This window comes from Myxine glutinosa, chromosome 8 (genome assembly GCF_964187855.1).
Source record: "Myxine glutinosa chromosome 8, kmMyxGlut1.1, whole genome shotgun sequence".
Classification (NCBI taxonomy): domain Eukaryota; kingdom Metazoa; phylum Chordata; class Myxini; order Myxiniformes; family Myxinidae; genus Myxine; species Myxine glutinosa.
Window position 1 is genome coordinate 82,432,758 of NC_136268.1, and position 24,361 is coordinate 82,457,118.

The 24,361-nt window shown below is 44.3% G+C and overlaps 1 protein-coding gene across 1 annotated transcript in view; it reads right to left on the reverse strand.

Annotated features, from left to right (window-relative positions):
- The window catches only part of LOC137432640 (extracellular sulfatase Sulf-1), a 199,824-nt gene that overhangs the window by 10,752 nt on the left and 164,711 nt on the right, over positions 1 to 24,361 (reverse strand). Inside the window, exons 16-19 of the mRNA XM_068124726.2 lie at positions 14,629 to 14,786; positions 14,372 to 14,514; positions 2,199 to 2,322; positions 1,354 to 1,387 (exon numbers count right to left, since the gene is read on the reverse strand). Coding sequence (XP_067980827.2) covers positions 1,354 to 1,387; positions 2,199 to 2,322; positions 14,372 to 14,514; positions 14,629 to 14,786 — 459 coding nt within the window. The remainder of the gene's footprint in view (positions 1 to 1,353; positions 1,388 to 2,198; positions 2,323 to 14,371; positions 14,515 to 14,628; positions 14,787 to 24,361) is intronic.

The window sequence follows — 24,361 nt, forward strand, 5'->3', positions numbered from 1 at the left end:
AATTGAGGGGCTATGAAAAAGAAACTTTGAGATGCTGTAGCAAAGGACAGCGTTTGTCTCTAACCAATCAGGATGAAATCTCACGTGTTCCCAAGATATTGCAACTGCCCTTCACGGACTCCTTCAGGATGTCTCTCACTAAAGCCTGGCATATATTGGGACATCTTGCCATACAATGCAGTCTATTGTAACCGACCAAGAGGCGAGCAAGGATTTATGCTCAAGAAACTGTATAATTGTGTAACAAAGTTCATCGTGCATCCCTGCATCATGAATTATGAGCTGAGATGGTAACTCCAAACAGTCCAACACACTTTCAGTTATCATGTTTCACTTCACTCTTGGAATGTATAAACTACTCCCACACAAAAGGAAGAACAGCCTGATGAATTGGCGTGGTGGCACCGTAGTAAAGCAAAAGAAAAAGTCAAATCTGGAATGGCACGAATACTGTAGAACTGTGATTTACTTCATTTGCACAAACAGTGTAAACTATAACGGCACTCGGTAGAGCACATACCTCCGCCAGGCTGAACAGTTTGTTTGTATATCCAATGATAAGCCGGATCTGGATTCGGACCGGAACCAAAATTTAATCGGCTTGTTCTTGTCATCTAACCAACTCGTCACCAAGTTTAGTAATAAATTGTCCATAACTTTTTTAAATATCATGTTATATATCGCTTTTTGCCCGATCTCTCAATGGTGAAGTGTCACAGAATAATGAAATAATTCTCGTATCCGAATCCATATTCAGATCTTCACCAAAATCGAATAGATTAGTCCTCGTCACACACCCAACCGGTCGACCAAGTTTCGTCAAAATCCGTCCGTAACTTTTTGAGATATCCTGCTATATATTGTTTTTGGCCCTCTCTCCCAATGGTGAATTGTCACTAAAAAAATCCACTATCCGGATCCGGATCTTCAACAAAATCTAATCATTTCGTCCTTGTGACATACACTACCTCTCTGCCAAATTTCGTCCGAATCAGTCCACAACTTTTTGAGATATCTTGTTCACAGACAGACAAATAGACAAACACACAGGGGTGAAAACATAACCTCCATTCACCTTCGGTGGTGGATGTAATGATACATTGGGGGCAATGGAATTGGGCCGTTCGAGAGTCGCAAGTATCAGTTTTAATTTTTTATGCTTAAACCATCCAACAAGTCATGTCATGAAGATGTGCTGCTGCAAAAGGTATTGTGTACAAAAATAACATTTTCAGTGTTTTTTAATGACTTTTCCTAGGGAATAACATTGCTTTGAAGAACCTTAACATGACTGCTGTATGCAAACAAAAGATAAGTTATGGTGGCAAAATAATAAAATAAAGTGCAATATACCTGTGATTATCAAGTCTTCCACCTTTCTTACGGCCTGGTAAGGGAAGAGCAAAGCAAGCATTTGAAAACAAGAAACAATGTATAATGCTGTACATCGTGCACTCATTGTATCAGTCTTAAATCAATGCTGACATATCCCACGGGTGCAGAAAATTGATGCAACCCTCTCTGGTTATGCTTGGCAACCGTATCGCCATTTGTCAAACACACGTTTCAACATTTACTCAAGGAGGCAAGGGTCTTGTGAAAAACCTCCCAAATTCCTGCAACAAAACCACTGGTAAACCGTGACAATGCCACTGGGATTTAGACTCACTGAAGTTGCTGTAGCAACAGGAGCATGCCAATGTGCTGGGGAACTGTTACATAATAATTTTAAAATCAAACATTCTTGGAAAAAGAAATAGTTTTTAAAAAGTTCGTTATACCATTTAAAGTTATACAAATGCCAAATCGATATGGGTTTCCTTTTTCTTTGAAATCCATCACAATAGAAAAACGATTTGAGGAGAACTTGAAACCAAATGGAAAATGTTACCAGAAAGCTTGAAAAATCTGATAAGTTGAGTTTTAGGTTGTAGCTGTTTCCACAAACTGGGAAGACAGCGAAATGCACTTAGCATGGCGTCTCTTTTCTTTCCAGCTAAATGCTCCATTAGGCAGATAATACAGCACATGGCTTGTTAATCTAATACATTGGACTAAATCCCACGTTGGACGATAGGAACAGTGTACAGATATTTCTTCCTCGATGTGATTATCGCCAAAATAATGTAAAGATAATTTAAGCCGCAAAGCCTCCAGTCGCCACTTTGGCCAAAGGGACTATGTAACGTGTTTCCAACCTCTGTGTCGTTGGCGCTGTGGGGGACTGCATTGCTTGTATCCACGGCAAGCACGAAGATCAGCCAGTGCTGCGCGGAGGTTGCGTAGTGAATCCTGGCTCAGTTTTGGAGCTGTGTTTCTGAGCTAAATGGAGAAAAGATATATATATATTAAAAAAATATATATATTAAATATATATATATATATATATATATATATTAAAATTTTATATATATAAAAAAAATAAAAAAAATAAAAATATATTTAAATATATATATATATATACAATATATATATATATACAACATATATATATATATATATATATATATTAGTATATGTATATAATATATATATATATCAAAATATATATATATATATATATATATATATATATATATATATATATATATATATAAAATATATAAATAAAAAAATATATATATATATTGTTGCGGATATGGGATTTGCATCCATCCATATCCGCTTGTAAATATTCCCCTATTTCCTCAATACTTCCCAACTATCCCCAATCCCCCATTCCCTAGTCCCATTTTCTGTAAACAACACTCTGTAGACCCGACCTCCCCCTATTTCCCCCATTAAATGTCATGCCCAGGTTCACCGCATCTCATGTAAGACAACTATAGGACATCTTGCTAGTTATTCTTAGTCTATGTCAGTTAAGGACTCGTTTCCATTAATTCTGACCCTTCGTTGCACCAGAATGTGATTGTATGGCACCGTTAGGAAGTTTAGGACCTCCCAATACCTCCCCGCAGCTCTTCCTCACAGTTCAACAACAACAACAACAACAACGAGCGCAGGAAGTGCGCGTCCTCACTCCGGCTTGGTTGGTAGGGGGTGTTGGGAGGGCACCAGGCCTTCCCAACGAGCCGCCATCAAACATGTGCTCGACGGGGTTACCAAATAGGGGCTCCCTGTCAGCTCCTCGTCAAGGGCGGAGCCCGGTAACCCCCGCACCCAATGGAAGCGGCGGACCGGCCCCAGTGGGGCGGAACCAACCAGCCGAGGGCGTGTCACTCCCGGCTGAGCATGCGCAGTGAGGGGGAGGTGACGTCAGATGCGCGCTGAGCTTGAAGCAAGAAAGACGTCCCCTCCGAGCGCTGTGAGACCTCCCCGCATCTTCTGGACCGTGCTTTATCCTGTCCCCGAGCCAAGGTGCACCTTGTGCTATCGACCTACCTGTCCCTTCCTGCCATCAATCCCTGTGTAAGTTTGCCTTGTTCCGTTTGTCTGTGGTCTGTCTGGGATAAGATAAGACGGTAATTAAGTGCCCATCTCTTCTGTGTCTTTACCTCACTGCCTTGTAATCTACCCCTTTTCTCCACCACTGTAATTATACCCTCCTCCGGAGGTCTTGAGAACTGTACCCCTTGCGTCGTTTCCTCTTTCCCAGTCGTCGTGTCCTTTCTATCATTGATTTGGCATAGCACGATTTGGCCAACGTCTGGGTGAATCGGGTGAGTTGGGGAAGAATCGGGGGAACTGTTTGGTCGCGGTAATACCAACCGCTCGGTAAATAACATCTTTAACCGCGTCCGCAACAATATATTGGTATCTATATATATAAAACACAGTTTGTGTGTGTGTGTGTGTGTGTGTGTGTGTGTGTGTGTGTGTGTGTGTGTAATACCGATAGACTCCTAAACGGAGAGGCTTACGTGCTTGATATTTGGCACAGACATGGCCATTGAGCCTGGGACGAACATGGCCGAACTCAAAATATTTGACGATCCATATTTTTTATTCATATTTACCTCAGCGCATTTCAGCGCACGGAATCAACGGAATCAGAGCAGGTGGGCGCTGATTCGCTCAGAGCGATCACGTGATGACGCTATGAACGCTATGAAACGCTATGACGCTATGAACGATATGACGCTATGACGCTATGAAACGCTACGAAACTATGAACGATATGTCGCTATGACGCTATGAAAAAAAAAATCGCTATGAAACGCTATGAACGCGATGACGCTATGACGCTATGACGCTATGAAACGCTATGAACGCTATGAAAAAAAAAATCGCTATGACGCTATGAAACGCTATGAACGATATGAACGCTATGAAACGCTATGAACGCTATGAAAAAAAAAATCGCTATGACGCTATGAAACGCTATGAACGATATGAACGCTATGAAACGCTATGAACGCTATGAACGATATGACGCGATGACGCTATGAAAAAAAATCGCTATGACGCTATGAAACGCGATGACGCTATGACAAAAAAAAATCGCTCGCTTTACCAAGGGCCTCGCTCTCCCCCCGTTCCCCTCCCCTCCGCCTCCCCTCCCCTCCCCCGCCCGGCAATGCCGGGTACTTCTGCTAGTATATATATATATATATCAAAATAAATAAATATATATTTAAAAAAAAAAAAATATATATATATGTATATATATATATAAATATAAATATATAAAAAATAAAAATACATATATATATCTATATACATATATACATATATATCAAAAAAAAAAAAAAATAATAATAATAATAAATAAATAAAAATATATATATATATACATATATATATATATATATATGTATGTATATATATATGTATATATATATATATATATATATATATATATATATATATATATATATATATATATATATATATATATATATATATATATATATCTATATATCTATCTATCTATCTGTGCAGTGTCTGTCCTGTCCTGTGTTGTCCTGTGTTGTGTTGTCTTGTCACTGAACTACTTTCTCAAACTTTTGTGAAATCGTACCAAACTTCTGGTATGCACATATCTCTCCCGTCGGTATGTCGTAAGGGTATTGTTTTTGAAAATTTTTCCAATTATTATTTATTTTTTTTGGAAGTTTTTTGGGAATTTTTTTTTTCAACTTCAATTGTTTATAAAATGTGATATCACGTATATTACAAATACATTTGTGCAAAATAATTGTTTGAATTATGATTGGTTTAAACCATGACAAAACGGCAACTCGGGTACAGTCATTTATCTATACTAGGGCATGCCCGTACTATATATCTATCTAAAATTATATCCCCCCCCTCTATTTACATGAAATGGTTTGGTCCATTCGCAAAGCCAAAGCGAACGGCTTGCGAGTACGGTGACAATCCCCCCCCCTCTATTTACATGAAATGGTTTGGTCCAAAGCGAACGGCTTGCGAGTACGGTGACAATCCCCCCCCCCCCCCCTCTATTTACATGAAATGGTTTGGTCCAAAGCGAACGGCTTGCGAGTACGGTGACAATCCCCCCCCCCTCTATTTACATGAAATGGTTTGGTCCAAAGCGAACGGCTTGCGGAGTTTGGTAAAGAAATCGCCATAGCGTGCACAAACGCGCAGGAAAGCGAAAGAATCGCAAATTAGTTTTAATTAGTTTTCAAACATAGTTTAATTTAACGCCAACATAGTTTGCCAACGTGAAATAAATGAATACGCTCTCAAATGTGCCGTCCGAGGCAGAGTCTGTTCGGCACGTTCGGCACACGTGATAGCTCGCTGCTCTCTGATTGGTTGAATCGTTTTTTGGACATAGCTCGCTAACTACTTGTCCGATTAATATGAAACCTTGAAAAGGCACATCCTCAGGTCCCCAGCAATATACCTGGCAAGTTTAAAGTATATCGGACCCGTGGTTGTCGAGCAACAGCGGTCACAGACAGACACACAGAGATTACTGGCATTATAGATAGATATCTGCACATCTGGGCAGTGTCTGTGTATATATATATATATATATATATATATATATATATATATATATATATATATATATATATATATATATATATATATATATACAGACTTGGCATTTAATATGGAATATTTTTTTTGTGGGGGTGAACTTACTTTTCAAGATGTCTTAAAACCAAAAGTTCATTGTAATTATGTTGAAATTATTCTAGATTTTGTTAATGTGACGTTTAAAAGAAACAAAAACCACACTTGACATTTCGAAACAAATAAATTGATCCTTGAAAGTGATGTAAACTGATATCGAACTCAATTCATGGACAGTACAGTGTTAAACTTCTGTACGTTTTCCAGAAGTATCTCTTTATTTTGCACATTAGCCCAATTGTTTTTTTAACAAAAACAAAAGTTAAATTACGACTGGGATTACGGACAGTAAAATTACAGTTCAGTACTTCGTGTAACCCCCACAAGCATTCAGGAGAGCACGTACACGTTGAGGCATGCTGTTCACGAGATTTGCCAAGGTTTGGACAGGAATCGCTTGTCATGCAGTGACAATAGCCTGCTGCAATTCACGCACAGAGGTCGGCTGCTTGTCCAAGTGGTCGATTTGACGCGTTAATTCTGCCCACAAGTTCTCTATCGGATTCATATCCGGGGACATGGCAGGCCACTCCATATGCTCTACACCACGGTCAGCAAGAAAGTGTTGGATCATGCGAGCAGGATGAGGCCGTGCATTGTCATCTTGGAAGACAAAGTTTTCTCGAAAGGCTGCACGAGCAAATGGAAGCAATGTTTCTTCCAGAATGGCCCTGTACTTGAACTGGTTCAGGTTTCCATTCAGAACAACCAAGTCAGTTTGGCCCCCTGCATGAAAAGCAGCCCAAACTGTCACCCCACCACCTCCAGCTTGGACTCTTGGCAGTATACAATCTTTATTGTAGGCTTCATGCACTTGTCTGCGCACTCGGACGCGGCCATCTCGACGATAGACCAGAAATCTAGACTCGTCACTGAAGATCACGTGATTCCAGTGTCCTGGCTGCCATTGACGGTGCTCTCTGGCCCACTGCAATAGGCGCTGGCCATGTTGTCTGGTCAGGCGTGGCTTTCTCAGGGGACGCCTGGCACGATAGCCTGCTTGAACCAGTCGTTGGTTGACTGGCCTTCTGGATACAGGCACATTTGTCAGTTGCTGCCACTCAGCCCTAAGCCGATTAGCTGACTTGGTACGGCCATTGCGGACTAACCGGTGCAGCTGGAAATCATCCCTCCTTGTGGTTCTGCGGGGACGTCCTGGCCTCGGTATTGGAGTAGGGACACCCCTCTGAGCATTTCGTTTCAGGATCTTTGACACCTGACCTTGAGTGATGCCATACTGCCGAGCAAAAGCACACTGTTTCATGCCGTAATTTCGTAAAGCCACCACTCCATGACAAACAGCATTGTCGAGTTGACGGACCATCTCCAGAGGAAGCGGCAATAACTTTTGGAGATGTGCAGCAGTTGTTTTCCACTAATACAGAATGCAACAACCCTTGTATACCCGACTGTGAAGTCAATCATCAAATGCACCTGTCCGTACATTTTGCCACGTCACCTCTGATATAATCCTGTTGTTGACTTCTTGCTGCGACAGACAATCAGTGACATGGTTCTTTCAACAAAGACATCACCGAAGGGTAAAAGAAACTCACCAGATTGATATACTGAGTTCAGAAAGTAAACCCGTCAAGAAAAAAAAATATTCCATATTAAATGCCAAGTCTGTATATATATAAAATAAAATAAAAAAATATATATATATATTAAAAAAAAAAAAAAAAAAAAAAAAAAAAATATAAATAAAAATATATATATATATATAAAAAAAAAATATATATATATACTTAAAAATATATATATATATAAAAAGAAAAAGGCATTTCATTTCCCCTGTACTTACACAGTAATGGTTAGATGTACACAACCGAGCAGAGAGACATGTATATAAACAAGACCATACACAAGCATACAAATACAATTTTATTTTTGGACAATTCATTTTCTCAACTGAATGTTGAGGGAAGTATGCCAATCATCTTCTAAGGACAAAATATGATTTTACCAGTAAGATAAGTCGATCCAGCTTGCTTTTAAGAAGGGCTCATACCCAAAATGCCGCTTCAACTTTTTCCCCATCGTGGTTGGAATACCTCTCAACATTTGGTTGAAAAATTGTTGTCTTTGTTGTTTTGCCAACGCAGGCCGACTTTAGTTTTTATGAACACGAGTTTTACATTATTTAGGGATGGACTTGAGATGTAATTATTTATTTGTGGAAAAAATTAAATTCGAGTGTTTGAAACAAAATATAAGAAAAAAGGATAGGGATGAAAGCACAAGAGCAATTGATGTCGATGTGCAAGTAATGAGTCACACGGATAAACCTGTAAGGAAAACAAACAAACCCAGAGTAGGTCGATTAGCAGGCTACTATGTAAACACCTGCATCTGTTGTACAAGGAGAATATTTGTTATGCCATGTGTGTGACAGTGGGATACTTTAGCTGGAGCAATGGGTAATATATTACAAATTACATTACAATCCATGGCTTCTCTTCCTGAAAGGCACATCAGACCTAAGGCAATCTCAGTGCATTCCAAAAAGTCCACAACAACTGTGTGTCCACTCTCAGGAGAGCCAGAAAACAACATCTGTCTAACCTCAAAAGTGAACTTTCAAACTTTTCTCCCTCCTCTAAAACCCGGTGGTGCCTCATTAAGTCCGTCTCTAGTGTATGCTCCCTTCCATCCCTCCCTTCTTCAAATGGCACCACTCGGCCATGGGCCGCTTGTCTTTATCGTGCCGTTTTGTGACCATGATCGAGGAACTGCTCAAACTTTGGATATATTGTCGCTGGATAGTTGCTGAATCTTTAATGACTTGTTGTTACTTCGACATTCCCGCAGTATTTTTTGTAGACCACTTTGGACAAGGCTCTTGAGGCCAAAAAAGCATGTTTTTGGCATTTTGGCCATTTTTGCAGATTTGCTCTTCTGTAATTTCAACTCTTACCACAATGAACTCATTGAGGACAGAGACCGGAGTCCTTAGTCCCAGTAGAAGAACGTTCATGACATTGACATAATTAGCGGCTGAGATTATATATAATGAAAATAGGTGATTTTCCTTAATTGGTCTCATGTTTGATTGCATTTTAGCAGAATTAGCAAAGCTGCCACTCCACGAATGTTGTTCTTCTGGATATGAAACTTCATCGGCATGGACATATCAACATCTAGTTCATGTGTGTGGGATTTCACGCACCTACGACCACGTTCTACAAAGTTATAGACTCCAAAATGGAGAGTAAGATGAATGAGTAGCATGCGCTATAAATGGCACATTGTGCCTTTCATTCTCACACATCACCATTTTGAATGACTAGATCAGGTGGCGATGTCTTCTGCAGTGAATTAAGATCAATGGCAAAATTAATTGCCCCTTTCTCCACCGCTTTTCAGGTAACTATTAGGCTTATGGGGACAGGCGTATAAGCAAAGGCTCCATGCAGGTCAGCTTCAGCAGATGCTCCCAATCCTGGGGCCCATAGTTTCATGGTTCATTCGCCGTAATGTGAACAGTGGATTGGCATGGGTCGTCGTGTTGGTGGAAGGCGTGGGACAAATATATATGTATATGTATAGGTAGGTGTACGTGTCTAGTGCTGTAGTAGAGTGCGATGTGGTTTACCACTCATTGCTTTTAGCTACGGCCATTGGATAGGTCTGCGAGTGAAAAGAAGGCCAAGTGTGCAAGCCCTTTCCTTCTGGTTCATAGCCGCTACCCTTGCCAAGACTTTCAGACTACCTCCTAGTGGTGCACCAAAGTAACAGTGCTCTTGTGGGCACTGACTAAATGTCTGGAGTATCTCGGAGTAGGTCGGTACCCTAGAGGTGTATTGGGCATGGCCCTCCTTTGTGAGGACTTGCGGTGACACTCATCAATCCAACCAGAGTAGGTGGACCTCTTTAGCCTTGGTAGGCAGCGATCTAGGAGAAGGGAACTCTGATTGCAAATCCCTCTGCTGCCTCGCAGGGTATTTCTCTCTAGACAAAGGTGAGGTGCACAGCTGATTCTGTGGCGGCGACAGGAAGGGCATCCGGCCACAAAAAGCATGCTGGAAATATGCCTTTTGGTGAAGCAGCCATTAGGTGAATCACCGCTTACACATGCAAGCATGGAAACGGCCATAACACGATGATTATGATATATATATATATATATACACACACACACACACACACACATACACACAAACACAGAAATAGATTGGTGTATATTTTAAAATCTTGACAGTGATGGCAAGATATGTCGAACAAGTACGATTTATTAAATGCTGCACCGCCACAATAATTAACACGATAAATTCTTAAGTTCAGTATAAAATGTGCAACAAGTTTGAGGAATGGTACCTCTCTGACTGTTCAATGAATTGCCTGGTAGAGGTAATATATATCTGCCCCCACGCCTTCCACCAACACGACGACCCATGCCAATCCACTCTTCACATTAGAGCGAATGAACCATGAAACTATGGGCCCCAGGAGGCCCCTAGGTTTCTGCAGGGCACACATGGTCCATCATCAACCCCCTTCTGGAGAAACTACCTGAATCCAAGATCACTGCTCACCTCCACTCATTTGTTCCTCTTTTTTCCCACCTATGGAACCAACTTCCACACTCTCTTCAATATCACTCTTCCCTCCAGGTCTTCAAGACAGCTGTTCACCACAATCTCCGATCATCCTCCATCTAATACCATGATCTTTTCCCCTCTCGTTAACCCAACCCCCATTCACCCTACCCCAATCCAATCCCTCCTCCATCCAAAATTCCAGTTTTCCCTCAATGGAGTTCTTTCTGTATCCACCTTGTCCACCCCATGCTCCATCTCCTGCCCCCTGTTATGTCCTTCTGTGTCCTGATCCGTTCAGTGTGCTAGTACTAGCTCTTCCACAAGCCTCGACTATGTATAAAAAATTAATAATAATAAAGAAAGGCAATCAAAACTGTTCTGCTACAGTCTATCATATTTTTATATAAGGTGATAATTGCACAGGTGAAGGCATTTGAACACCTTTTCTATGATGTGTCCTCATCACTTAATAAGGGTTGTGCTAATTATACAGCTTGGGCTTATGCAATGGTAGGCCTTCTGGAGGTAGCAAACTTGCCTTTTGAGCTATTCACTCTGGTTTTGATCCCCGACCAGATTATAAACTGCTTTGCAGACTTGGTGATGCATCACAGAGTGTGCTGTCCTTCGGAAGGACATAAACCAGGTGTATCTTCCGCCAGCAATCGCTGGTGAACCTTAAATACCCTGCAGTGCATTTTGAAAAGACTATGCCACTGTGTATCGGTATCCTGGCAAAATTGTAAAAACCTGCTCCTCACCTGCAACGGTGAACTGAATCAGCTGAGCTGCTCCCAGAAATGACACCAAGTGCTGCATATAAATTACGATGCTGATTATACAGCTAATGAATGGCCTCTAAAGGTGGTTTTATTATACAGCTAATGGTATGAGGAACTTGTCCAGGGTACCTGCACACAATGACCTAGTTTTCGAAAAATAGATTCGGATAATTAACGCTCAGAGCTTTGTAGAGAAGAAACATGGCTTTATACGTCCCACCAATAGGATATCATCATAATAGGATATCATCATAATAGGATATCATCATAATAGGATATCATCATAATAGGATATCATCATTATAGGATATCATCATAATAGGATATCGTCATTATAGGACATCATCATTATAGGATATCATCATAATAGGATATCATCATTAAAGGACATCATCATTATAGGATATCATCATAAAAGGATATCATCATAATATGATATCATCATTATAGGACATCATCATAATAGGATATCATCATTATAGGATATCATCATAATAGGATATCATAATAGGATATCATCATAATAGGATATCATCATTATAGGACATCATCATAATAGGAGATCATCATAATAGGATATCATCATTATAGGATATCATCATAATAGGATATCATCATTAAAGGACATCATCATTATAGGATATCATCATAAAAGGATATCATCATAATATGATATCATCATTATAGGACATCATCATAATAGGATATCATCATTATAGGATATCATCATAATAGGATATCATAATAGGATATCATCATAATAGGATATCATCATTATAGGACATCATCATTATAGGAGATCATCATAATAGGATATCATCATTATAGGACATAATCATTATAGGATACCATCATAATAGGATATTATCATTATAGGATATCATCATTATAGGACATCATCATTATAGGATATCATCATAATAGGATATCATCATTATAGGATATCATCATCATAATAGGATATCATCATAATAGGATATCATATGACCCTTGACTGGGCCGGACTTAGCTTAAAGTTCAATGGAAGTCATGCTACCAAATGAGCTTACTCTGCTTACAAAATTAAAGACATCCTTTTGAAGCAATCCATCAATCTCAAAGTAAAATGTAGAAAACAATTCTTCCGAAGCGTACAGCACATTATCATGCATTTATTTAAAATTGTACATTTTACACCCCCATTCTTAGTTTTCAACTTTCATGAACTCAGTACATGATGTGTGGTATTACTATATTCATGTGGAATCTCTTATGTGATGTCTATGCATCATAAAACGATTTGGGTGTGATAGTATCGTGGCCTACATCCAGAAACCCGCATCAATAGGTGCCGTGGGGTGTGTGCGCTGCGTGGGTTGCAAACAGCAGTCAAATCCAGCTACGGGTTAATTAATTTCCTGCAAAATGATGACAGCGACATTCATTCCTGTCTGTCATTAATGCCACAAGAATCTCAACGTGATATTTAATTAATCTCATAATTACATCATCAATCACTGCCTTCTCTCATTAATAAAGTTGCAAGCATTGTCGCATCATCCTGGAAATCACAATGTGATAAGTACTGACCACTAGCATTTGGTTATTTCCAAGAAGTATTCAAAGCAAACATGTTGTTCAAGAAAACACATGAAAAAGCCATTTGCCCCATCAGGCTTGATTCCATCGACATTCGTAAATATTTACTTGATTCACAGCAATGTCACCTCTAAGGGCCACCGGAAAGGGAGCGGAAAGGAAAGGGAAAGGGAGATCTTCGCTCAGTTCCGCAAGTACAATTTCCCTCACGGATTTCTTGATTCCTCCAAATTTCTTTCAGTTTCATGCTAAACAGCATTAGTGACTGTTTAAAAAGGTAATCAAACTTGTTTGTGGTTTATAATATTTTATTTCTGGTCGAGGTGCTTACTAGTACACCTGCTTACTAGTACACCTGCTCCCTACGAGGGCGGCAGGAAGTGTCATGGCATATATAGATTACAGTAGATCTATTGTCGGGCTTCAATAACATTAGGGGGAGGAGGGGGCGGGGGAAGGGGTGTTTATACAAGTTAACACAGCGTTTGTCCAAAGAGGAAAAACCCCTTGGGGAAACGAAATATTATTAGTATTAATGTTGTTTTGTAAAAACATTAATATTATGCTATTATCATTAGTGTTGTTTTTAGAAACAGCCTTGGAAAAACGCCACATTAGCAGCAGGAAGGGTTATGTTTTAACTTTTGTGGGGTATATAGATTACAGTAGATCTTCACTCAGTTCCGCAAGTACAATTTCCCTCACGGATTTCTTGATTCCTCCAAATTTCTTTCAGTTTCATGCTAAACAGCATTAGTGACTGTTTAAAAAGGTAATCAAACTTGTTTGTGGTTTATAATATTTTATTTCTGGTCGAGGTGCTCCCGTGAAAACACCACAATATAAGCTATTTATACATGTTAACATGCCGTTTGTTCAATGAGGAAACACCCCTTGGGGAGGTGGATATTATTAGAATTAATATTGTTTTGTAATAACATTAATATCATGCTTTTGTTATTAGAAACGTCCTTGGAAAAACGCCACGATAAAGCTTAACACGGATATACACCTCAACACGCAACCCCATTGGCAGGAAACCCCCCTTTGGGGAGGGGACAAATATGAATTCGCTACAATCTTCATCGTGTGACCCATAGTCCTCCTGTCAAGTTTGGTTGAGATTGGATAAGTAACGACCGAATGTATCGCGGTCAAAAATCGTCAGACAGACAGAGAAGCACCAAATTGCGTATTTTATTATGATTTTGGAATTTATTTTTTTAAATTATTTGCATCCACCTCATTTCAGGCAGGACATTTGTAAATTAACTCTCAACCTCAAACTTAAGAAACTGTCATCTCTTTCAATTAATCATTCCTGCTGTATGCGAAGTTGAAGCTCTGTTACTTGACTAATAATCTCATTTCGATTTATTGAATTCAGCAAGAAACAACACGTCATTTCCTTCTTACCTGATAGGGGTCAGAGTTCAGGTCGAAGTACTCGATGAATCCTGTGGCGAATTCACAAAAGAGGATGTTGTGGGTCTTGTTTATGGTTCTCAGGCACCAATAGGTGTTGTTTAAGGAGCTCGTACAGGCACAGAAATTGCCATCTGTTGTGGTTTGTGAAAGGAACACGCATTGTCTGTCTGTCTGTCGCGCAGGTATCAAGAAAATAAAATTTCAAACAATCACTGCAGTACGTGCGTAAAGCTCGGCTCACATACTTGTCCAGAAAGGGGCAGTATGCCAGTGGTCATTGTCATGGGCAAAGCAGGTAAGGCCAGGAAGGCTGCAGGCATCGGACTTGCGTTGCTTCTTGCGTTTTCTTCCTTCTTTCTTCTTCTGTCGCTCTATTCGTGGATGTTTAGATCTTCTTGGTTGTCTGTGGAATGGAAATACATCATGTTTAGGATTACTAAATTGGCCCTTGTGGAGTTTCTATCTGTACTCATTGCTGATGAAACGGGGGTCCAAAATTCAAATAATAAATACTGAGTTGATTTGTCCATTTTTTAATCATGCCCTTGTGCATCATGGAGAAGGACACCAAATTCTACTAATGTGATATTGTCCTACATGTGATATGTCATGGAATGAATGGTCTTGCTTATCATGATCTCACTGGATATAAACTCCGCAGGCTGCTGAATGGTAGTGGAGAGCTGAACTAATTTAACAACAGCATGGTGTTCAAATTACTTAATAATTTAACGCGAATGTGGCTGTATGCGCGCTCGTGATCATTCAAAGCGCACGGTTATTCAATTGCAATATGTGGGATGATCGACTCAAGACTAAAATAAAAGATACATAAATGATAAAAATACACATGTTTATTGAATAATAAAGAAAAATGAAGGAATAAATAACATGGAATGATGGAATATGACAGCGGAAAGACATGCAGAACTTGCCTACTGAAAAGTAATCCTTAATCATGCGAACACATGCATGGGGGAGGATTGAAAGATAGGGGAAGCGAGAAAGAAGAGAAATAAAATGGGGATGATCCTATGTCACTTGGAATGGCACCCGACAAGGAGAGCGTGTGGTTGACAAGTCATGTGGATTGGGGAATCCCCAGGAGAGATGAAATTCGTACAACTGGAACATTTTTCAAATCTCTCCATAAAACTAGCTTTATGGAGCATGGTTGATTCTCCCCCCTTCCAGTACGTCCCATACTGGTCCAGCGAACCATCTCTCTCCACACCAATTCGTGGAGCTGTGTTGTCTACTCTCATGATTAGACCACACAAGACCCATCCCTGTATTGAGTGGAGGGGCGGGCGTTGGTTCCGAAGCGTTGAAACCACTGGTACAGGACTCACAACCACGTCCAAAGGTTGGAATCACTGATTGGTCCTGCTGGCTGACCAATGTATATTTAAGGATCTGTTCCCAATAGTTGAATCTGCGTTGCATTAATCAAATAAGATAGGCCCCTTTCAATTTCCCCAATCGCCTCACCCACGTCTCCGCAAAGTAACAGTCGAGCAGCTTTCGCTGCTCCTTGCCTTGATGCGGTTGTTGGCCCCAAACCGCCATTAGCCATGCGGTCAAGCCGAGGAAGGAGGGGGCGGAGCCGCCAGAACAAGGTGTGGCACATCGACTCGTCATCAGAGGTGGAGTCAGGAAGCCCTTACCGACCAACCAGGGCTGGCGAGGTAACATCGCGGGCGTGGCTCTATGAAGCGCGCATTGATTCCAACGCACGTAATATAAGCGCGAGCGCGAAGCCTTTTGAGGGAGAGACGTGATCCGGCAGATGAGGTAGGTACCAGGTGAGCATACCGCTGGATCGTGAGGCAGAAGAGTGGGTCCGTGATGGCGACAACAATACAGTAGTCAATTGACATTGTCCGACCGTGTGTGAAACCGAATACGGGAACCTGCCGCTGGCTGTTCGCTTCCAGCCCGGAGCGTGGACCTGGAGCGGACCTCCTTGCTGTGCCTCTACCCGAACCTTCCAGCCCTGCTGTCCCACCTGGACCCTTCTCCTTCGTCAAGTCATTCCTGCCTGCTATTCCCCTTTCATGTAAGGCTGTTTGTCTGTCTGGGGCGTTGGTAACATAAGACTGCTTAAGGCTGCCCTGTGTCTTCTTCTTCTCTTCTTCTTCTTCCTCTTCTTCTTCTTCTTCTGTATATTACTTTCATTTCCTCCACTTCTTTGGTTTTGTAAATAATTAATAAATGCCTGTTATTTCTTACCTTTGGTTTCTTCTTTCCCCTGATCGCTTTCATCCTGTCTCCAATTGAGTACCTGTGGCACGATTCGGCCAACCGCAATAGTCAGGTTTAGTCCTTTGTTAATGGCTCGAGCTGCGGATTGCTAAACCGCTCGGCAAATACCATCTTGTCCGTGGTTCGAGCGGTACTTGTCTCCCTGTTTTGCAGAGGGATTGGTAAAGGTATTCGGGAGAACACCTTGACCAATAACCCTGACCAATTTCACCCCGCAAAAGAGCGTTATAAGTACCAGGACCAGAGACGGCCAGCTTTAATAGGCCAAGGGGATTACCCCCCCTTGCTAAGGGGAGGGCCGTCTCTGAGATCCGTAACAATATATATATATGTATATATATATATATATATATATATATATATATATATATATATATATATATATATATATATATTGTTACAGACACGACTTTGATGTTAAGGTGGGCCGAGCGGAATGGCCGTCGTGTCCGCACAAATTACCCGATTATACTCGACGTTGACGGAGCCGCGCTACGCTGGATCAATAAAGGAAAAGAAGACACCCGGCTGGATTATAATGACAGACACTAATGTTTCGATTCTCAATTATATTCGTACGGAAAAGGTTAGATTACAGGGGCTAGAGGTAAAGCACAGAAAAGATGGGCACTTAGACACAGGCTTATCTTAACCCCGGACAGACGACAGGTAAACGGGACAACGGCTGACTCACACGGGGGTTGATGGCAGGGAAAGGCAGGTATCGGTGGCTCCAGGTGCACCTGGGCTCGGGGCAGAATCAACACGGTTCGGTCCGGTCCAAAGATGCGGGGAGGTCACAGCGCTCGGAGGTAACGTTCTTTCACAGGCGGGTTCTCTTCCTCTCAGCGATCGCAGGCAACGTTCTTTCTCAGGCGGGGCGCATCTGACGTCACATCCGGCGCGGGGCCGCGTATATCCGGCGGGGAGTGACACGCCCTCGGCTCGTTAGCGCCGCCCCAGATGGAATCGGTCCGCCCTTCTGATTGGGTGCGGGGGGTTACCAGGCTCCGCCCTTGAGGAGGAGCTGACAGCCAGCCCCTCCGTGGTAACCCCGTGGAGCGCGTGGTCAATGGCGCTAATCGAGCCGGTGTGAGGACGCATCCTCCCCCGCGCCGCCGCCATCTCCTCTGTTGTTGTTGTAATTGTTGGGGAAGAAGATGGAAGGAGGTATGGGAAAGGTCCTAAACTCACTACTGATGCCATATAATCACATTCTGGTGCAACGAAGAGTCATAATTAATGGAAACGAGGCCTTAACTGACATAGACTAAGAATAACTAGCAAGATGTCCGAAAGTTGTCTACGTGTGGTGCGGTGGACCTGGGCACGACATTTAATGGGGGAATAAGGGGAAGGTCGGCTCTACTGATTGTTGTTTACATGCAATGGGACTAGGGAATGGGGGATTAGGGAAAGTTGGGGAGTATTGGAGAAATAGGGGAATATTTACAAGCGGATATGGAGGCCAAATTCCATATTCGCAACATTGCACCCTTCTCTACCCTCGGGGCGTCCCGACCCGATAAATTTTTACCTACTTTGGTGTGGCACGCAATGTAGTTCCCTCTACTATTAACTCTACCCTGAGTGCGACAGTTTTACAGATATTCACAAATGAGTAAATATGTCCCCCTGCGACGTTGCACCCTTCTCCTCACAGAAACACACCCACAGGATAACCAATCCGGAAAGAATTCGCAAACTAAACATACAGCCGGTAGGGAGCATTATTTACACGACTACGCTGCTATTTACACTACGATCCAGGACCTGTTTTTGGAGGAACACATGCAGATGTTATGCATAGAGAGAGCGCGCTTGCCAGCATCGATACACCAACCCACGAGTGCTCTGTGGCCGACGGCCTTTAATAACGTGTAGAGCACCCTTCCCAAGCATCAAAAGCACCACCCCACCACCAATCGGTGCAGTCACCATTGTTCATTGGAATAAAAATAAATTCGACAACCCCTAACCCTGCAGGTGTCTCTTGCTCTTCTTGTGGTGCACTTGGTGTTAACTAAAAGTGGTTCACCTGTATGGCATAGGTGCCACGTTGACCCATAGGTCCATCCCCGGGTGGTGCTTGGCCGCAAACGAACTGCGGTCCATTGTGGGTGGCCACAAACATTGCGGTCCATATGGTGTATCGATCCCGGCAGCAAACAGCGAAAGTGCAGGCCCACAACTGCGCAGCCAGCACCTCTCTCTCCTCTCTCTCTACCCCAAAGCCAGATCCTCGGAGGTGGGAGACAAAAGAAGAAACAAGTGAGTAAGGTGGTAAGGGCGCAAAAGTGCACGCAATATAAGGTAATGCACACTGGGGGCACATGGGAACCAGGTGAGACAGGTACGTTCCTATCGTACGCCCCCCCCCCCCACCAGGTAACCTACATGGCCCCTCCCTTACCCCTTACTGTATCCACACAACACAACACTACCCATAAACATCTACTTTACAAATCAACAAACATCCCTACTGTCTTCCCCGTTCCTCCCATATACCAAATTCGTCTTCTCTCCCTCCTAACCAATCAAATTTGCCATTTTCAACTCTCATCAAAATTTGCCATCTCCAACTCAACATCATAATTTGCCATTACCAATTCATCATCAGTCCCTCCTAGGGAGGGAGAGATGGAATCACCCCAATGTCTCATCCACGTCGTGATGCGTCTCACAAATCCACAGCAATCTCATTTCCTGCAACAAAACAAAGAAAACACAGGTGTGGAGTCATCATCATCACCACAGGTAAGTGGCTGCGTATGGTGCGACAGGTTCATTAATCCTAACTATTTCCTAAATGACTTTAACAACTTTACACTACCCGGGGTCTTTCTCCGGCCAAACCATTGGCCCTCTTACACTATGGGTTCTAAAAACCAATTCCCATTGGCCAAACTGCGGTGCTCTTCAATTTGGGGTCTCACTCCCCCGATTCATCTCCCGGTGCCCTCGCACAATTTCTGGGCTGCGGCGTGTACCTCTCCCAGTGGGTCTACCCACCTGCACACCTCCACCACTGCAGTTGCCTCCGAGCTTACCTGCTCCTTGCCCTAACCTAACTACTTGGGGAAGGCCCTCTGGCACTCTCCCCACTCGGTGCCCTCTCTGGCACTGGGCTACCCGGGTCCGTCCTCCGGATCCTCGGGCCCCATCCACAACTCTACCGGCTCCCAGAGCCCACCTGCGGCCTCACCTGGCCGACATCCTCACAGTGGTGGAGTGCCCAACCAACTACACGCACTAACAGGCTACACGCCCAGCCATTTCCACAACACTAATGCACCCATTCACAACACCATTCTGCAACCGCACCACAAGTGCCAATATCCAACCACAATTTACCTGTACCCTCTACCTAACACTTACACTACCCGCCCCGGGTACTCGTGAAAGGGGGTCCACTCTTCCCCCATCCACACCTTCGCACCATGCACACCACTCCGTACCACTTACTCCAACTCTCTCCACACACCTGTACTTGCACACCTGTGCTCTCACACCTGGTGCCACCTGCACCCTTCTCTCCCCAAGCGCATTCGCGCTGATCCACAACACTCACTACTCATACACTGCTCCACACACCTGTCCAGTTGCACACCTGTGCAATCACACCTGTTCAATTCTCACACACACAGCATCATCTCAGCTAACTACTCCCCTCTGAAACTTGCGCTTCCCAGTCGTCCCTTTAAACTATTGCGCTCCCACGTCATTATCATCCACACTAATCTACCTGCGTCCCTACTACAGGTATCAGTCACTAACTAAACTTAACGTCACCTAATGTCAATCCTCGCTAGATCCCTACACACCATATCCTAACCCACCCGGGCTAGTTTTCACTGCCATACACCCCATAAGCTATTGCTCCTTTGCCCCACCATGGGAAGGGTGGCAGGGATGCCATCCCACCACATCGGGGGTCTCTCACTACCAATTTTGCACATCAAATTTCAACAAATCAAAAATTTGCCAATCACTACCCATCATCTGCCAATCACTACTGCCAATCCCTTGCCAATCATCAAATTTTGTTTTTCTCTAATTTTGGGTCCAAAACACTAACCTCATCACCCAGTCGACTCACTAATACCTCTCGGTGCGCCAATCCCTGTCCAAAGCCCGGCTTCGTAAAGCCAAGCAATGGATGCTGGTTGTTTTGTGCCAGCGGCTGGATGCGTCCGGCACTCGGTGCAGGGACGGGGGTTTACCCGTGCCGAGATCCCACACACCACCTCGGCGTGGAGCCATCCAATGTCCCGATCTCGACCTGCCGGCACGTCTCAACAAAAAGTGGTCGCCATGACGACCCTTTCTATCGGGCCGCCCGCTCCGCCTAGTGGAGCACGGACGCGGCCGTTCAAAGCGAGGCCCAGCACGCACCGAGGGCCCGATTCGGCTATAAGTCGTTCTCAACTCTACCCCATCTAACGTCGATGCTTCACCTGGACGCTTACACCCCGCAGCCCGTTCCTTGCTCACACATCCCGCCGTGCCCATGCTCCTCGTACCTTTCCTTACACACCCAGGTACACCCATTCCACTCACAGCCTTGGTCACACACCTGACCACCGAACACTTTGGCACACATTCGTTGGTCGCACACCTCACCAATACACCGCTTCGCGCCCCCTCCTCGGTCACCTCCTCTGTGACAATCACAGGTGTGCCCTCATTCGCACACCCAACCACGTGCCTCACCACCAACTCCAGCGTGCATTCCCACTCAGGCTCTACCATTCCAGGTGTGCATCCTTCCATCCCAGGTGTACATCCTCGCTCACCTGTCACAACTAACTCACGCTCCATGTCACTCTCACTACTTTCACCTCCATTCCTGACAGCGCACTCACCCTTCCTCTTGACAGCGCACTCTTTCCTCATGTACCTGTCCATCACACACCTTTCTCGCGCACACTCTCCCGTTACACCCTCTGTAACACTCACCACAGGTGTGCATTCTTCCTTGCCTTTGACAGCGCACTCTTTCCTCATGTACCTGTCCATCACACACCTTTCTCGCGCACACTCTCCCGTTACACCCTCTGTAACACTCACCACAGGTGTGCATTCTTCCTTGCCTTTGACAGCGCACTCTTTCCTCATGTACCTGTCCATCACACACCTTTCTCGCGCACACTCTCCCGTTACAACCTCTGTAACACTCACCACACCGCGCTTCCATGTGCTCCCTCGCACACACGCTACGACCGACTCATTCTCGCCAACACCCTCACTCCTTGGCACACACTTTTTCCTCACACACCCCAGAGTCGGACTTTCTCGCACACCTCCTCTTTCGCACACCAGACCTGTCACACACCTCACCAACGGCCTTTCACGAACACCCGGATCCAAACCAATCCCCAAGCTTCTTAAATCCCCTGGCGCATCATACGCACGACCATATTGGTCACCACTTACACCGGGTCCTCTTCCTCTTCGCTTCTCCTCCATCACCTGCGAATCCCTCATCCGGTTAATGAGCACATCATCACGATCCAAACACAGACTTTGGACCAATTCTTTTATCTCCTCTTTTATCTCTTTCTTATCCCCTCTCCGTCGCTTCTTAATTTCGCTCATCCCTTCTTCCACTTCTTCTAATTTGTGCTTCACCTCTTTTATTCCCCGGTACGTCTCCTCAAGCTCATCCTCTAAGGCTACCTTGACCGTTTCCATGTGCGTCCTCACCTGCCGGTCCTTCGTCTCCATTACCTCTATCACCTCGTCCAACCTCGTTGTCAGTCCCTCACGTACCATCTGACATTCCCTCTTTGTCGCTATTAAGTCGTTTTTTATGTCGTTTTGTGTCGCTTTTAAACCTCCTAATACCGCAGTGTTCCTTTGAACCTGCTCCACTAACTCCGTCTGTCCCACCGTCAGCTGCTCCACCTCCTGCGTCAGGACCTCTATGCCCCCCTGTAACTTTACAGTCCCCTTTCTCACCTCCTTCTCCATGTGCTCCTTACAGTGCCTCACCTCCTCGCGCACTCCTACGACCTCCTCACTCACACCTCTTCTGATCTCTTCTCCCATCACTTGCATCTCCTGCCCAGATGCCACCCTCATGTGCTCCATTTCCTCCCTGTGAGCATCCAGTTTGGTTTCTACCCCCATTCTGACCCCCTCTATCTGCTGCCCCATTTGGTTAACTTCCCTTTCCGCTTGGTCCCTCATGTCCCTCAATTTGCCTTCCATACTGTTTTCTAACCCCTCTAACCCAGTTTTCACTCCCTCTATCTGATTCTCCTGGGCAGCCATTCTATTTTCTACCCCCTCTAACCCAGTTTTCACTCCCTCTATCTGATTCTCCTGGGCAGCCATTCTATTTTCTACCCCCTCTAACCCCTTTTGCATCCCTTCCCCATTTGATTCTCTTGAGCGGCCATTCTGTTTTCTACCCCCGTTAACCCCTCCTGTATTTCCCCTAATCTATCGTCTAATTTCCCAAATTTCATGTCTAATCCCTTAAAATTATTGTCTAATCCCTCACTGGTACCCCTCGCTTCGTCCCTCATTACCCCCATTTCGTTTCCCATTACCCCTAATTGGTTACTCTGCAGTTTGAGGGACGCCTGCATTTGCGCCATAAATTGCTCCATGAGGACCTGCATCTGGGCCATCCCTCCCACTTGTGCAGCGGGTGCGGCCGCCGTAGCTATGTGCGAGGCGCCATTTCGCGCGTCTGCTACCCCCGCTGTTTCGCTCTCCTCACGTGTCTCAATTTGGTCCTGGACCGACCCTGCTTCACTCTCCCCTACCGGACCCCAGCCGTCTTGATCCGCCATAGCGCGACTTTCAAAATTCGAGTTTCGTAACACAAATCCAAATTTTGCTGTTATAATTTCGTCGAGCGCAGTAACCGCGGGACCGCGCTCCGGATCGATTTTGTCGAGCGCAGTACGCGCTCCGAATCGATTTTCCCTCCCAAAATTTGGGCCTAACTAATTTAGTCCCGGGTCCGAATCTCACTCCTCGACACCAATTGTTACAGACACGACTTTGATGTTAAGGTGGGCCGAGCAGAATGGCCGTCGTGTCCGCACAAATTACCCGATTATACTCGACGTTGACGGAGCCGCGCTACGCTGGATCAATAAAGGAAAAGAAGACACCCGGCTGGATTATAATGACAGACACTAATGTTTCGGTTCTCAATTATATTCGTACGGAAAAGGTTAGATTACAGGGGCTAGAGGTAAAGCACAGAAAAGATGGGCACTTAGACACAGGCTTATCTTAACCCCGGACAGACGACAGGTAAACGGGACAACGGCTGACTCACACGGGGGTTGATGGCAGGGAAAGGCAGGTATCGGTGGCTCCAGGTGCACATGGGCTCGGGGCAGAATCAACACGGTTCGGTCCGGTCCAAAGATGCGGGGAGGTCACAGCGCTCGGAGGTAACGTTCTTTCACAGGCGGGTTCTCTTCCTCTCAGCGATCGCAGGCAACGTTCTTTCTCAGGCGGGGCGCATCTGACGTCACATCCGGCGCGGGGCCGCGTATATCCGGCGGGGAGTGACACGCCCTCGGCTCGTTAGCGCCGCCCCAGATGGAATCGGTCCGCCCTTCTGATTGGGTGCGGGGGGTTACCAGGCTCCGCCCTTGAGGAGGAGCTGACAGCCAGCCCCTCCGTGGTAACCCCGTGGAGCGCGTGGTCAATGGCGCTAATCGAGCCGGTGTGAGGACGCATCCT